Below are 15,171 nucleotides of genomic sequence, written 5' to 3' on the forward strand. Positions count from 1 at the left end.
AAACAGCAAATGTTGGTGACATTCAGTTACACAAGAACAAATACTATCAGCATTAATTCCCCTGTTCTTCTCTTCCCTCCCTCTCATACTAGTCTTTAAAATTACCTTATAAAACCCCTCTCTTCAGCATGCAGCCTTCCTGCTTGCTTGCATTTCAGTATACTTTATTGTGATGGCTCATATTGATTCTTTGTGGTAGCTGAGGAGGTGCTCACAGGTGACTTGCTATTCATGGACAAAAATATTGGCATTTTTACAAACCATATATGCTGAGGGAATCAAGATTACAGCAACTGTTTTGTGCCATCATCTCCCTGCCTCCTCCTTTAACTGAACAGTTTGCTACATTATCCCACAACAGGATTTCCAGTTCAGGTCCTCCCTTCCTCTAGAGGGCAGTCTGCATCGGTTCCATGAGCACTGAGGCATGGCCCTCGGCAGTCACAGTGCCATAGGAAGTATCTGGCATTTCCTCTTCCTTCAGTTTTTTGTAGGAAATGTTTGTATCTTCTTCTTCTTCCCCTACTAGAGGCTCTTGTTTGTAGGAATCCTTGCCGTACACCTTATAGACCAATACAAACAGACCAGCTTCTGCAGCCTGGAAGAGAGCGTAGAGCAAGGGGAACATGTACATGCTCCCAATAAGTTCTGGAGGGAAGGTCAGTTTGAGTATAGCGGTGCAGAGCTGTACGTTTTGGCAGCCGGTCTCCAGTGACACTGTCCTCTTGCAGTGAGGTGGCAAGTGAAATAAGGTTGCTATGCCATAACCACAGCCATAGCCAGCCAAGGGCATCAGCACAGCTACTACGTAGACAGTAGCAGGGATAGTAGCCAGCAGATCAGGTCCCAACATGGTACCGGTTAGGATGAAAAGGATCACCAGGGATACCAGGAGGGACCACAATGAAACCTAGCAAAGAAAGCATTGGATTAGATAGAGTAGGATTTTGGAGGACCGCTGCTCTTAATTACATATTACTATATCAGTAAGCATACAGGTTATTTAAAATATATTTCAAGCATCAAGACACATAAGACTGCTTCATTTGCCAAAGCATATGAATGTGTATTGGTGCTGTTATATAAATAGAAGGTGTATATTTGGTGATCACAGACAGAACTAGCAGGATTAACAGTAGAACTGCTTGTTCTGTTTCAATTTCTTATTATTTATTCCAGTTTATTTATATACTGGTTTTTGTTTTTTTTTGGCCCAAGGCCCCCCGAAGCAATGAATGATATACTAAAATAAAATATACAGTAGAGTTCAGTGAAATGCCATAACAATATAAGACAGCAAGATTGCAACATAGGTGGGCCAAATGAAAGCCTTCTGTAGCTAGAAATTAATGGGCACTCTTAACAACCTCATATACCACATGCTTTGGGGCTAGAAAACTGAACAATGAGAAATACCAAAAAAAACTACCCCAGTATAGAAGAATTAAGGGTGCTCTCACTACCTCCCCATTCTAATTATGCAGAGGTGCACAAGCAATCTATGTAATTAACGCAAAAGCATTTTTAAAACAAAAATGGATGGTCATGGTGGATCAGTTGCAGGAATTGCTGGAGAAAACTGATCATCTGAGCACATCTCAGTCTTGGTTCAGGCCTGGCAGCTTTCTGACAGTATATAACACCCGTGCTGCAGGAACTGCACTCCCTGCCTAAATGCTACCAGGCCATGTTCAAGGTTTTGTTACTAGTGTACAAAGGCCTAAACAACTTGGGATCAGAGTGCTTCACTCTCAGTTGGCCAACTAGATCACTGATATCATAAGGAGCTGAGCTTTCAGAAGTACCTTGTGCCTCAGAAATCAAATATATTTGTACCCAGCTCAGTAACCCCTGCAATATGGGAACATTCAGTGAAGGCGAGGCAGATGATGGCATTGTGTGACTCCTATGTGCCATAAGAACATTTTTATTTAAGCAAACATTTCTAGAATGCCAATTTTATCTAGTCATGTTTAATACTCTACTGTTTTTATGATGTATGTTATTCTATATTTTAATCTGTTGCTAAATCGTCTAGAGAGCAATGGTTGTATATGATTCTTAAATAATTAAAAATAAATAAAATAAAAAAATTCCTTCCAGTAGCACCTTAAAGACCAACTGAGTTAGTTCTAGGTATGAGCTTTCGTGTGCATGCACACTTCTTCAGATACACTGAAACAGAAGTCACCGGACCTTTCTATATAGTGAGAAGGTGGGGAGGGGTATTACTCAGAAGGGTGGTGGGAATGGGTGATTGGCAGATAGCTGCGATGAGCCTGTTGACGACTCTTAACGACTGCAATAGGTCTAACAGGAAAAAGCAAGGGGTGAGAAGGTGAAAAATGGCTTTGTCATGTATAATGAGATAAGAATCCAATGTCTTTGTTCAAACCAGGTCTCTCCATAGTTTTAAGTTTGGTGATAAGTTGCAATTCAGCAGCTTCTCTTTCCAGTCTATTTCTGAAATTCCTTTGTAATAGAACAGCTACTTTGAGATCTTGTATAGAATGTCCTGGGAGATTGAAGTGTTCTCCTACTGGTTTTTCTGTCTTGTGGTTCCTGATGTCGGATTTATGTCCGTTTATTCTTTGGCGTAAGGTCTGGCCTGTTTGTCCAATATAGAGAGCTGAAGGACACTGTTGGCATTTTATGGCATACACAATGTTAGACGATGAGCAATTAAATGGTCCCGAGATGGTATGTGTGATGTTGTTGGGGCCAGTAATGGTGTTGTCCGGGTGTATGTGGCAGCAAACACCCGGACAACACCATTACTGGCCCCAACAACATCACACATACCATCTCGGGACCATTTAATTGCTCATCGTCTAACATTGTGTATGCCATAAAATGCCAACAGTGTCCTTCAGCTCTCTATATTGGACAAACAGGCCAGACCTTACGCCAAAGAATAAACGGACATAAATCCGACATCAGGAACCACAAGACAGAAAAACCAGTAGGAGAACACTTCAATCTCCCAGGACATTCTATACAAGATCTCAAAGTAGCTGTTCTATTACAAAGGAATTTCAGAAATAGACTGGAAAGAGAAGCTGCTGAATTGCAACTTATCACCAAACTTAAAACTATGGAGAGACCTGGTTTGAACAAAGACATTGGATTCTTATCTCATTATACATGACAAAGCCATTTTTCACCTTCTCACCCCTTGCTTTTTCCTGTTAGACCTATTGCAGTCGTTAAGAGTCGTCAACAGGCTCATCGCAGCTATCTGCCAATCACCCATTCCCACCACCCTTCTGAGTAATACCCCTCCCCACCTTCTCACTATATAGAAAGGTCCGGTGACTTCTGTTTCAGTGTATCTGAAGAAGTGTGCATGCACACGAAAGCTCATACCTAGAACTAACTCAGTTGGTCTTTAAGGTGCTACTGGAAGGAATTTTTTTATTTTGTTTTGACCATAGCAGACCAACACGGCTACCTATCTGTAACTAAAAATAAATAAATATTCAGGATAAATTGCAAATTACTAGTGTGGCCCTCATCTGCTACCAATTTATTTATTTATTACTGAAGCGGTACCTTTTGCTACTCCAAATCAAATTCCAGTGTATCTTGGGGTGGTAAAATGCCCCCTGAGAAAACCATGTGTGTTGTTGGAAAATCCTATGGGGCATTTATTTTACCCCACCCTTTTTATACTGGGGGGGGGGGGAGCACCACAATGGCAAAACAACAACAACACACATTTTGTGTCACAAGCCACTTTTCCGCCCCCAGAAATAAAACTGCAAGCGGCTGAAATTTAGAAATATTGTTTACTACTATGCATATGGCAATGTCGTAGGAGGACAACTGTGTGTGAATTCCTTCTGTGTAAATTCTGTAACAAAACAAAACAAAAAATTGCTCTCAAGGCAGGATTTCATCTCGCAATACTGGACGGAGGATCATTGGTTGCAGTTTACACTGTTGGTCCCTCTAGCTTAGCGTTGCCTTCTTTGGTGATTCTGCAAGACTTCAGATACCAGCAGCCCTGCTAGAGCAGTTCTTCACTTGGAAAGCAAACATGGCACTCGGCAAATAATGCAAAGGGATCCTGTGCCTTCAGGACATATATGCTCTCCCACTGTCTCACTGGAGTAACACTTTAATTTCTTTGTTAAAATTTCATTCTTACATTCATATACAGTGGTACCCCGGGTTACAGACTCTGCTAACCCAGAAATAGTACCTCAGGTTAAGAACTTTGCTTCAGGATGAGAACAGAAATCATGTTCTGGTGGTGCAGCGGCAGCAGCAGGAGGCCCCACTAGCTAAAGTGGTGTCTCAGGTTAAGAACAGTTTCAGGTTAAGAACGGACCTCCGGAATGAATTAAGTTCTTAACCCGAGATACCACTGTATACCACTTTAGCTCCAAGGAGCTGAAAGTGGTATATTCCTCCTAATTTTTTTTTATCACAACATCCTTGTGAGAAAGAGTAGGCTGAGAGGCAGTCACCCAGTGAGCTTTGTGGCTAATTGGGGATTTGAACCCAGGTCTCCATGACCCTATAGTTTGACACTAATTACACCACTGCTCTTGGTTCTAGCTAGATGTAGTCCTTGCCTGCATTAGGGCTCCTCCCTGTATCCCCTGTAAAGGTGGGCATCTGGGGCCTGGCTTACCTTCAGCAGGATGTCTGCCACCCTGGTGAATCTGTATCGGATGAAGACCCCAATGCCGATGGGGAGCAGAGTGCTGCATAAGGTCATGGTGACGGCGCCCAGGGGCAACAGGCGCACTAACGGGGTGTTGATCCAGGCTCGGCTGTAGACCCACAGGCAAAGAGGCATCAAGACCAGAGCAAGCAACGTAGACGACGTGGTCATGATTATACTGCCAGAGACGAGAGAAAACAGAGTTCCCAGAGGGAAAAATACGTGATGTACTGAAGTTCCTTCCACCGCCCCATTCACTTTCCACGGGCTGCTCAGACGGCACATTTTATTGCAGAAGCCTCTTCCCTTTAGTCTTTCCAACCTCACACTGCCAGTGGGAACCTCCTGCTTGGCTGCTAATTTTATACGGGTGATTTCTGCCTTTTACACTCTGTGTGTATGTTGTAGAAGCAGAAGCCGGTAGTTTTGAAAGAGAAAGGCACCCTTCCCAATTCGTTACAATGCACTGTTCTCGCCATGGCATGATGTGCTGCTGTCTCTCATCTGTCCAGTGCAGGCTTTACTTAAACACATTATCTCTCTTCCCCACAGTCCACACTTTTTCTCCCCTCCCTCCCCATCGTTAAAAACTTCCTCCCCACGCACACCACATATGCTGTTTTCCAGCACTGCTGCCTGCAGGGCGTGTCTGGCTATCAAGGTTCACAGCGCACACTGGCAGCACAGCTCTCTCTCCTCTTTGTGCTAGCTTGCAAGTGAAACTAGAGGGTCTCGGAAAGCAGGGAGAGAAGCAAGAGCTTAGCGGCTTACAAAAAGATGTACTGTGCAAAAGGAAAAGGCTGCCCACATTGTCTGGCTGTGCCCCATACCCTGTCTTGCCTCCCCCCCCCAATTAATTCTTAAATCATAGAAACAGCTGGTGGGGATTGAAACCTGCAGGGAAAGTTGTTCCCCAAGCCCAAATGCACAGGTCTGTGGGTGATTCCTGGCAGACAGGCAGACATTCAACAGGTGCATCTTTTCTCAGGCTGGAGATGCAGCGATGGGTGAAACTTCCATTAGGAAAGGCAGATAACTCCAGTGCAGGCGCTCTGCACTTGCTCAGTGGCACTTGCCTCTTTGCCCCACCCTCTGGGAACAGGGCATACATAACAACTCATCTGACGTTTGCTCGGGAGTTTTACATTTCATCTCTCCGTTCCTTTTCCTCGCAGGACCTCCGTGCCTTGAGCAGGTGCTGTGACGGATAAGATATTCTACGGGTGGATTTGGCTTCCATCGTGGGGGGGGGGGGGGAGAGAGATAGGAGGGCGCTACACCTGTTGAATGTCTGCTCGCTGTCCCAATGTGAATGGAGTTGGAGCTCTGCCGGGAAACAATGCAACTTTAGACAGTGTGCTAAAGCGAAAATAACCGATTTCAGACAGAAGCACCCACAATCTCGCTCCTCCCCGCTTCCTCCTGCAGGAGAAATGCCCTCAGTCTCGCTGCCAGTGCCACCCTTTCCCCTGGTTCGCTGCCCCAGAGATGGGTGGGGTATAAATAATAAGATTTATGTATGTATGTATGTATGTATGTATGTATGTATGTAGTAGCAGCAGCATTGTTATTAGTAGCATTATTATTATTGTATTTTAATCAACTTGGTTTTATTATTGGTTATTAGCCGCCCTGAGCCCGGTCTTGGGGAGGGCGGGGTATAAATAGAAATTTAGTAGTAGTAGTAGTAGTAGTATTAGCAGCAGTATTGTTACTAGCCCGTTTGGCTCTTCTTGCCCAGCGGACCCCCCACCCGGCCTCCAGCTTGGCCCTCCCTTCCCTTCCCCTTCGGGTACCTGAGGTTCATGTCCCCGTTGACCAGGAGCGACATGATGTTGGAGAGGTTCCCCCCGGGGCAGCACCCGCACAGCAGGACGGTGACGGCTGCCACCTCGTCGAGGGCGAAGACGAGCGCCATCAGGAAAGCCACGAAGGGCATGAGCCCGAACTGGCACAGCAGCGCCAGCAGCAAGCCCAGGGGCCGCCTCAGCTGCGCGCCCAGCTGGCTCAGCTCCACCGTGCAGCCCAAGCCCAGCATGGCCACGAAGAGAGCCAGCGCCACGAAGACGCTCAGAGCCTGGTTCAAAGGGGTGTTCCAGAAAGACGCAGAGCCGCTGTCTTCTCCGGGCGCCAAGCCGGCCGTGGGCGCCCACGTCGCAGCCGGGCTGGGGACGGGGCTCTCGCTCCCGCTGCCTGAGGAGACCGTGAGGTTCCCGCGCTCTTCCCAGGAGCTGTCCATGGCTCCAGGCGTGCGTCTCCCTCGGACGCTGAGCTTCAAGTGAGGCGAGAAGTGGGGCGCGCCTGAGGAGCCCCCGTCAGTTGGGGACAGACAGACAGACGGGTGGACGAATGAGAGGGGGAAGCAGCTGAGGAGGCTGTCTGTGCGTCTGTCAGTCACTGCAACAGGCGCCCTCCGCCGCTCCTTCAGGACCTTGCCTCGCCGGCGGCCACATCCTTGGGAAGCTCTCGCGCGCCAAACTCACCGCTTTATTGGCTCTTTCCCGCCGGCGGCGGCGGATGGATTTCTTGCACCGCATCACGTGTCAGTGAGTACCTTGCGCTCCTTCTCTACAAAGCACAGGCGCCTTCTTTCCAATCTCGTTTCCAAACTGCGGTTTTTGTTCTATTTCGTTTTCAGAATTAAAACACACACACAGAGAGAGAGAAATCCATGACTGAAACCCTCCAGAGAAATTTCCGCTTGAGAAGAAAACTTAGTGCCACTCCCCTGAAAAACCTTCAAATTCTTTGCACCTCCTGGTTACAAATGCAGGCGAAATTCAGGCGATATTTCATCCCTTTCCATAGCTGTCAACGTTTCCCTTTTTTAAGGGAAATTCCCTTATTCCGAACAGGATTCCCCGCAAGAAAAGGGGAAAGTTGATAGCTATGCTCCTCTGCCCTGGAAAGTGAGCAGAGTGAGACTCTTTCTGCCTTTCCTTTCCTTCCCCACCCCACCCTCCAAATTATTCAGGTATTTTGGCAGAGCAGGACCATCCAAATTTTCTTTGGATGTTTCACTTTTTTTTTGGCATCTTGGCCGAGCAGGACCATCCAAATTTGCTTGGGATATTTCACCTTTTTTTGGCAAAATTTGACAGCAATTCCAACTATGAACAGCACAAGTTCTAATCATGACTTCTCAGAAGTCCTGTCGAATTTGATAGGGCTTACTCGCAGGTGAACAGCTAGTATTGCAGCCCAATCGATTCAAGGGTCCTCCTCTCTGTGACAGGGAGAGTGCATGTTCTCCATCCTTCGGCTATAGTATTTTTATACAAGGGGTGGGGGAATCAATAATTCCATCCGACAGTCACAACAGCCGTGAGAAATGAGGTTCCACGAGTGTGCAAGCCCCATTAGTGGCTCTGTCTGCAAGAGCACTTAGCGCCTGGCAGATTGGGCGCATAAAAACAGGGACCAATTGCACACACTCGCGCTCTGCCATTTTCTGAGCCTTTCTTAAAAATTATCCTTTAAGGCTGAATGCCACCTGAGCACAGGAATAAAATGCATGAATGCCAGTGATGCTACCTATCTGCCCCAACCTCAGAAAAAGACATGCGCGCTCTCTCTCTCTCTCTCTCTCTCTCTCTCTCTTTCTCTCTCTCTCTCTCTCTCTCTATATATATATTTGTTGTTGTTTAGTCGTGTCCGACTCTTCGTGACCCCCTGGACCAGAGCACGCCAGGCACTCCTGTCTTCCACTGCCTCCCGCAGTTTGGTCAAACTCATGCTGGTAGCTTCGAGAACACTGTCCAGCCATCTCGTCCTCTGTCGTCCCCTTCTCCTTGTGTCCTTTCCCAACATCAGGGTCTTTTCCAGGGAGTGTGTGTGTGTGTGTGTGTGTATTCTTCCAAATCCATGCTCTCCCTGCCCCAATCCATTACAAGAAATAGTGCTATTGTCTCTTTAAAGAAATGAATGGCACTACAGCCTTAAGCGTAAAGCATATTAAGAGCTCACAACACAGACATGGATGAAGGCTTCCTCCTGCACATGGGCTGGAAAAAGGAGCGGGTGGCAATAGCTTGGTGGTACAATAGCATATGCTTTGCATGCAGACAGTCTTGGGGTCAGACACTGTTGTCTTCAGCCAAAAGGGTTAGGCAGTAAGTCTTGGGAGAGACCCATTGCTGCTTGAGATCCTGGAGATCTGCTGGTGGTTAAAGTAGCCAAGATGGGGGCGACATGGGCAATGCCTGACAGCTGGCATAAGGCGATTTCCTATGTTCGCATCAGTCATCCTTGTGTGCTGTTGCAAACAAACAGTCCCAACTCCTGGCCTGACTGAGTAAAGCTGGGAAAGCCTTCTTCCTGAAATCCTGGACAGCTACTGCAGTTAGTGTAGACCATGGGTAGGCAACCTAAGGCCCGGGGGCCGGATCCGGCCTAATTGCCTTCTAAATCCGGCCCTCAGACAATCCAGGAATCTCTGGGTTAATGGTGGGCATAGGAATTCGTTCATTCCCCCCCCCAAAAAAATAGTCCGGCCCCCCACAAGGACTGAGGGACAGGGGACTGGCCCCCTGCTGAAAAAGTTTGCTGACCCCTGGTGTAGACCATGGGTAGGCAAACTAACCCCTGGGGGCCGGATCTGGCCCAATCACCTTCTCAATCCGGCCCTCAGACAATCCAGGAATCAGCATAGTTTTTACATGAGTAGAATGTGTGCTTTTATTTAAAATGCATCTCTGGGTTATTTGTGGGGCATAGGAATTAATTCATCCCCCCCCCCCCCGCCAAAATATAGTCCAGCTCCCAACAAGGTTTGAGGGACAGTGGACTGGCCCCCTGCTGAAAAAGTTTGCTGACCCCTGGTGTGTGATATTCTGGGACTAGATGAATCCAGTGGCGTAGCGTGGGGGGCGCAGGGGGGGCCGGCCGCACCGGGCGCAACATCTGGGGGGGCGCACTCGCCGCCTCTGGAGTCGCCGAAGAGCCTCGGGCGCAGGCTGTAGCAGAGCCCCATGGCAGCAGCCCAGGCAGCAGCAAGAAGAAGCTGGCAGCGGCGGCAGGTTAGGGGCGCAAATTACTTGCCTTGCCCCGGGTGCTGACAACCCACGCTACGCCGCTGGATGAATCAATGGGTCTGAGAATATAAGGAATATGACAGCATGCCCAGGAAAAAAGGGGGGGCAAATTAAACACTAAATGATGTGGGCGGATGTTGCTCTTTGTGATACAGGCATGATCCAATCGGTGCCTGTCAAGCAGTGATCTTCTGTTATGTCAACGGCAATAAATAATTATCATGTTTGCTGGGCTGCTGGATTAGAAAGGAGAAGATTGCTTTTTCAAGCCAGCAATGTACAGTGGTACCTCAGGTTAAGTACTTAATTCGTTCCAGAGGTCCATTCTTAACCTGAAACTGTTCTTAACCTGAAGCACCACTTTAGCTAATGGGGCCTCCCGCTGCTGCCGCGCCACCAGAGCACGATTTCTGTTCTTATCCTGAAGCAAAGTTATTAACCCGAGGTACTATTTCTGGGTTAGCAGAGTCTGTAACCTGAAGCGTCTGTAACCTGAAGCATATGTAACCCAAGGTACCACTGTATTGCTGTGAAATTTGCTGGGGAAACTGAATAATATTTCCAAAATCGAATCACTACAGGAAGGAAAGTTGTAAGTGTTCCACACAATATATTTAGTGTGGAAGAAACATTAGCAGACAAAAAATATTTCTATTTGGTGATGCACATAGCTATCCTTGTTTTATAGACACCAATTGAACCTGTCTTTTCTAAGCCTCCCTCCTGTAATTTAAACCTACTGTTATTAGCCCTCTCCTCTACTATTTCTTTCTGATAATCTTTTAGATATTGACCCATCTTCTGCCCTCATCCCTCCACTTAATCTTTGTTTCTTCAGGCTAAACATGCTCAGTTCCTTCAGTTTTCCCTGAGGGCAAGATAAGTGTACAGTCCTTTTTATCTACGAATGTAACTTCTGAAATGTGGGCTGGTGTTAGAGATATTTGCACAGCCATATTCTGCAGAATTTGCTATAGAGGAACTTTTACACTCAATTTTAGCGAGGACAGCTTTGCACAGAGTAAATAAAATTGTTCCTTTCACTCCAGTTTCTAACCTACCTTTTATTATTTGCAGTTGAGTTTTGTAGGGTAAATGTTATGTTGAAGGGGGGCGGAAGTAACTCAGCTGTGAGAGCACATTTGCAAGTATAATAACAGAACATTTGTGAAATTGATACACCCTAAAGGACAAAAAGGACAAAGAGGAGGGACGCAGGTGGCACTGTGGGTTAAACCACAGAGCCTAGGACTTGCCGATCAGAAGGTCGGCAGTTCGAATCCCCGCTCTGGCGGGAAGGTAAATGGCGTTTCCGTGCACTGCTCTGGTTCGCCAGAAGCGGCTTAGTCATGCTGAGCACATGACCCGGAAGCTGTACACTGACTCCCTTGGCCAATAAAGCGAGATGAGCGTCGCAACCCCAGAGTTGGCCACAACTGGACCTAATGGTCAGGGGTCCCTTTACCTTTTTAAAGGACAAAGTTACATAGTGATTCAATCATCACTATACCACCCTGAGTATTCAGTTCTTAACCAGTGTACTAAACTATCACAAAAAGGGTATGCTAATCAAACAGGCAGTGTTGTGCAACAGGCAGCCTGTGAGCCAAATCTGGTCCGAAGCCAGCCACTATTCTGCAATGCTGTTTTATTAGCATTTTTAGCTCTGGTTAATTTTTTCAGTTCTGGGAAATCAGCTGTCCTTAGAAAGCAGAACTGGCTGAAACAAATCGGTTGTGCTGCTGTCTGTGCAATCTCTCTCCAAGAACAGCCACTGCAGCACTGGTTCTTTCAGTATAGATTAAACATGGCCCCCACTGAAAGAAGCAAATCGAAATGAAAAGAACAAGGCACTCTTGCCCTGTTAGATCTAATAAGCCAAGCAGGGTAAGGGTTGAGCCATCAGGGGATAGGGAACATCTCCCTAAGGAAAGCACTCTGTACATTGACAGGTAACAATACAACTGAAGCTGATCAGTTGGTAAGACCATGTCCTAGACCACTCTACCCTAGACTATGTGACAAAAAGCAATATACGTCAGATTGGAAGTGAGCAATTTTTGTCAGTAAACACAGCACATTAAGCTTGCAAGGGTTCTCTGGCAACACCCTGGGTTGAATTAGCTCTCTAACTATTAAAATACAGTGGTACCTCAGGTTACATACACTTCAGGTTACAGACTCCGCTAACATAGAAATATTACCTCGGGTTATGAACTTTGCTTCAGGATGAGAACAGAAATCGTGCAGCGGCAGCGGGAGGCCCCAGTAGCTAAAGTGGTGCTTCAGGTTAAGAACAGTTTCAGGTTAAGAACAGACCTCCAGAACGAATTAAGTTTTAACCTGAGGTACCACTGTAGTGTATGTTCTAAACTACATTTGTGTTCTGCAGTAGGCAAACCTTCACAGGCAAACTTTCCAAACTCTGCCTTGTGTTGAAATTTGAGGGTCCAACTTGTGAATGAGATCTCATCCCTCTTTCTTTCTTTCTCTCCCTTCCCAAAGAGAATAATTTAAAAGGAGTATGAAAAAGGGATAAGAGGGAGAGACAGTAAATATGCATAGTCAGGAGGAAAACAAACTGGCTCTGAGTAGCCAATTGCAGGAGTTACATATAGCCTAGAAAGTGGGCATAATACTTTTTGAGGGCTTGGAGAGAAAGTGACCAGGGTGTCACTGGCAAGGAGATATGGTACTGTCAGAGGGTTAGACAGCAAACTTTCCTCAGTTGTTGTACTAAGATTTGGTGGATGCTATGTAGTCTGTCAACCTCTAGGGAATGTAAGCTGAGTGGAACTGGAGGTTTTGAAAGAGACAGGTTGAGGGGAGGCCAGAAGTGTGCCACAGAGAGAAGTAGGAAAAGATGAATGAGCCAGCTGGGGTTGTGGTATTCACTAGTAAAAAAATGAGGTTTCTGCAAAGGAAAAGAATTGGGTTCAGAGCACACATATCCCCTCAAGCTGTTGCCCTCATAGCTTCAAGAAGCTTATTGGGGCATTTGACTCTTTCTCCATCACCAATTTTCTGAAGGCTGCAGCGTCTTAAATCCCTCTTCCTTTTTAACAGGGAGGGTGTTAACCGTGTCTGGTGTGCAACATCTATATTGGGCCTTAACTAAAAATGGTGGAAAGGGAGATTGCAGTAGTGACAGAAGTTGGGCTCTCAAATTTATTTTAAAAAAATAAATTTAATTTTTTGCTTTTTCAACTTAAAGTTTTACAGAGATGTGTTGTTGTTTAGTTGTTTAGCAGTGTCCGACTCTTCGTGACCCCATGGACCAGAGCACGCCAGGCACTCCTGTCTCCCACTGCCTCTCGCAGTTTAGTCAAACTCATGCTGGTAGCTTCAAGAACACTGTCCAACCATCTTGTCCTCTGTCGTCTCCTTCTCCTTGTGCCCTCCATCTTTCCCAACATCAGGGTCTTATCCAGGGAGTCTTCTCTTCTCATGAGGTGGCCAAAGTATTGGAGCCTCAGCTTCACGATCTGTCCTTCCAGTGAGCACTCAGGGCTGATTTCCTTCAGAATACATGGGTTTGATCTTCTTGCAGTCCATGGGACTCTCAAGAGTCTCCTCCAGCACCATAGTTCAAAAGCATCATTCTTTGGCAGTCAGCCTTCTTTATGGTCCAGCTCTCACTCAAACATATATAATAAAAACAAGATCCCAAGGAATCTCCTGGACTTCCATCCTCCCCTTTGTGGGTCCTTTTATTAATCATTTCCTCCCACATCTTTTTTGGGATCTCAAATTTCAGTGGCACACTGTGCAATGATAAAATCCGTCCCCCACCTCTCACGCTCCATTCTGCAGCCTTGTTTTGGCACCCTCAGCAGCATGGGACGCAGTGCCAACAGGCTGGTCGTGCCACCTTGAAACTGCCTCTGATTGTGGACAAACATTCAGAAGACATTCATGCGTACAGCTAACCAACAGCAGTGTGGTGGCTTGACATTTAGAGCACAATGCCCATTGCCCTCTCCTGCCTCCCTTTTTAAGAGTAGAGGAAGGACCCTATTCTCATTCATCACTCGCAGTCCCTAATGTGCCGTTGGCTCGTCACCCATATGCAGCCGCTAAGAATGGCTGTCACGTATTTAAGGGTTTCCTGATATATATATATATTTAAATCCTACTATTAATCAGCAAATGAGAACACAGTGACTCAGGAGGACTCAGTGTTCTAAAAACTGTTCGTCAGTTCTTCCCATTTACATCCATGGCCACCTGCCCAATTCTGTTCTTGGGCACAGGACTTTTGTCAGGCCCACGAAAGGGCAATATATGTCACCTTTTACCTTACGAAGGATCCACAATGATAAAGGAAATGTCAAAACAAAATAAAAGAAAAAAAAATTCCTTCCAGTAGCACCTTAAAGACCAACTAAGTTAGTTCTAGGTATGAGCTTTCGTGTGCATGCACACTTCTTCAGATACACGAAATGTCATTTCGTGTATCTGAAGAAGTGTGCATGCACACGAAAGGAAATGTCATTTCCAAACAAGATGTGGTGTAATGCTCGCAGTTATGGAGAGTGAGTAGGACTTGTATTTAACCGCAAAAAGGCTGTGTATGTGTGTGAAGAGCATAGAGCATTTCAGCCATTCATGGAATAGTCTTATTAGCTGCCCTTCACCAGAAGGTCCTCAGGTGGGTTCCAGCAATATAAAATACAGGATTAATATATTTTGAAACAAATTACAGTGGTACCTCGGGTTACAGACGCTTCAGGTTACATTCGCTTCAGGTTACAGACTCCGCTAACCCAGAAATAGTACCTCTGGTTAAGAACTTTGCTTCAGGGTGAAAACAGAAATCGTGCGGCAGCAGTGGGAGGCCCCATTAGCTAAAGTGGTAACTGAGGTTAAGAACAGTTTCAGGTTAAGAACAGACCTCCGGAACGAATTAAGTTCTTAACCTGAGGTACCACTGTACAATGGCAACTAGAGTGGGTCTTATATGTGTATGCAGGGACAAAACTAAGCTTTATTTCACCTGGATCAAAGACCCATTTTGGCATCCCTTCATGCACCCCTCTGGAGGCTCCCCCCAGTGCAAAAAACCCAGCTAGCCCCCCTGTAGCGATGGCACTGCTGTCTGGGTAAGCTGGGAGAGACCATGCTGAAAATGTGAAGAATATGCTTAATTTATAATATAATAATGGCTCAAGTTATTAGGTATTATAATGTATCTTGATATTTACAGAAATATCCATACTTTAGGATTATATCCTCTCTTTTTGAGAGGGAAATTTTAATATATATATACACACACATCCCCATGCACACAGTATAATAAATGGCTCAAGGACAAAGCATAATATCTTTTTCCTTAAAGGTAAAGGTACCCCTGCCCGTTCGGGCCAGTCTTGCCAGACTCTAGGGTTGTGCGCTCATCTCACTCTATAGGCTGGGAGCCAGCGCTGTCCGCAGACACTTCTGGGTCACGTGGCCAGTGTGACAAGC

General features: G+C 46.1%; 1 protein-coding gene across 1 annotated transcript; it reads right to left on the reverse strand.

Moving 5' to 3' along the window:
* Window positions 1-388: 388 nt before the first annotated feature.
* On the reverse strand, window positions 389-7,343 carry SLC10A4 (solute carrier family 10 member 4; the record flags this gene model as incomplete). Its single annotated transcript, XM_081875894.1, has 3 exons — window positions 6,469-7,343; window positions 4,640-4,850; window positions 389-910 (listed from the first exon to the last, which is right to left on the reverse strand). Exons 1-3 carry the CDS (start codon window positions 6,909-6,911, stop codon window positions 389-391), a joined length of 1,176 nt encoding a protein of 391 aa, XP_081732020.1. The 5' UTR covers window positions 6,912-7,343.
* Window positions 7,344-15,171: the final 7,828 nt, after the last annotated feature.

The sequence above is a fragment of the Podarcis erhardii genome (assembly GCF_964252035.2).
Source record: "Podarcis erhardii genome assembly, chromosome: 9".
NCBI classification, from domain to species: domain Eukaryota; kingdom Metazoa; phylum Chordata; class Lepidosauria; order Squamata; family Lacertidae; genus Podarcis; species Podarcis erhardii.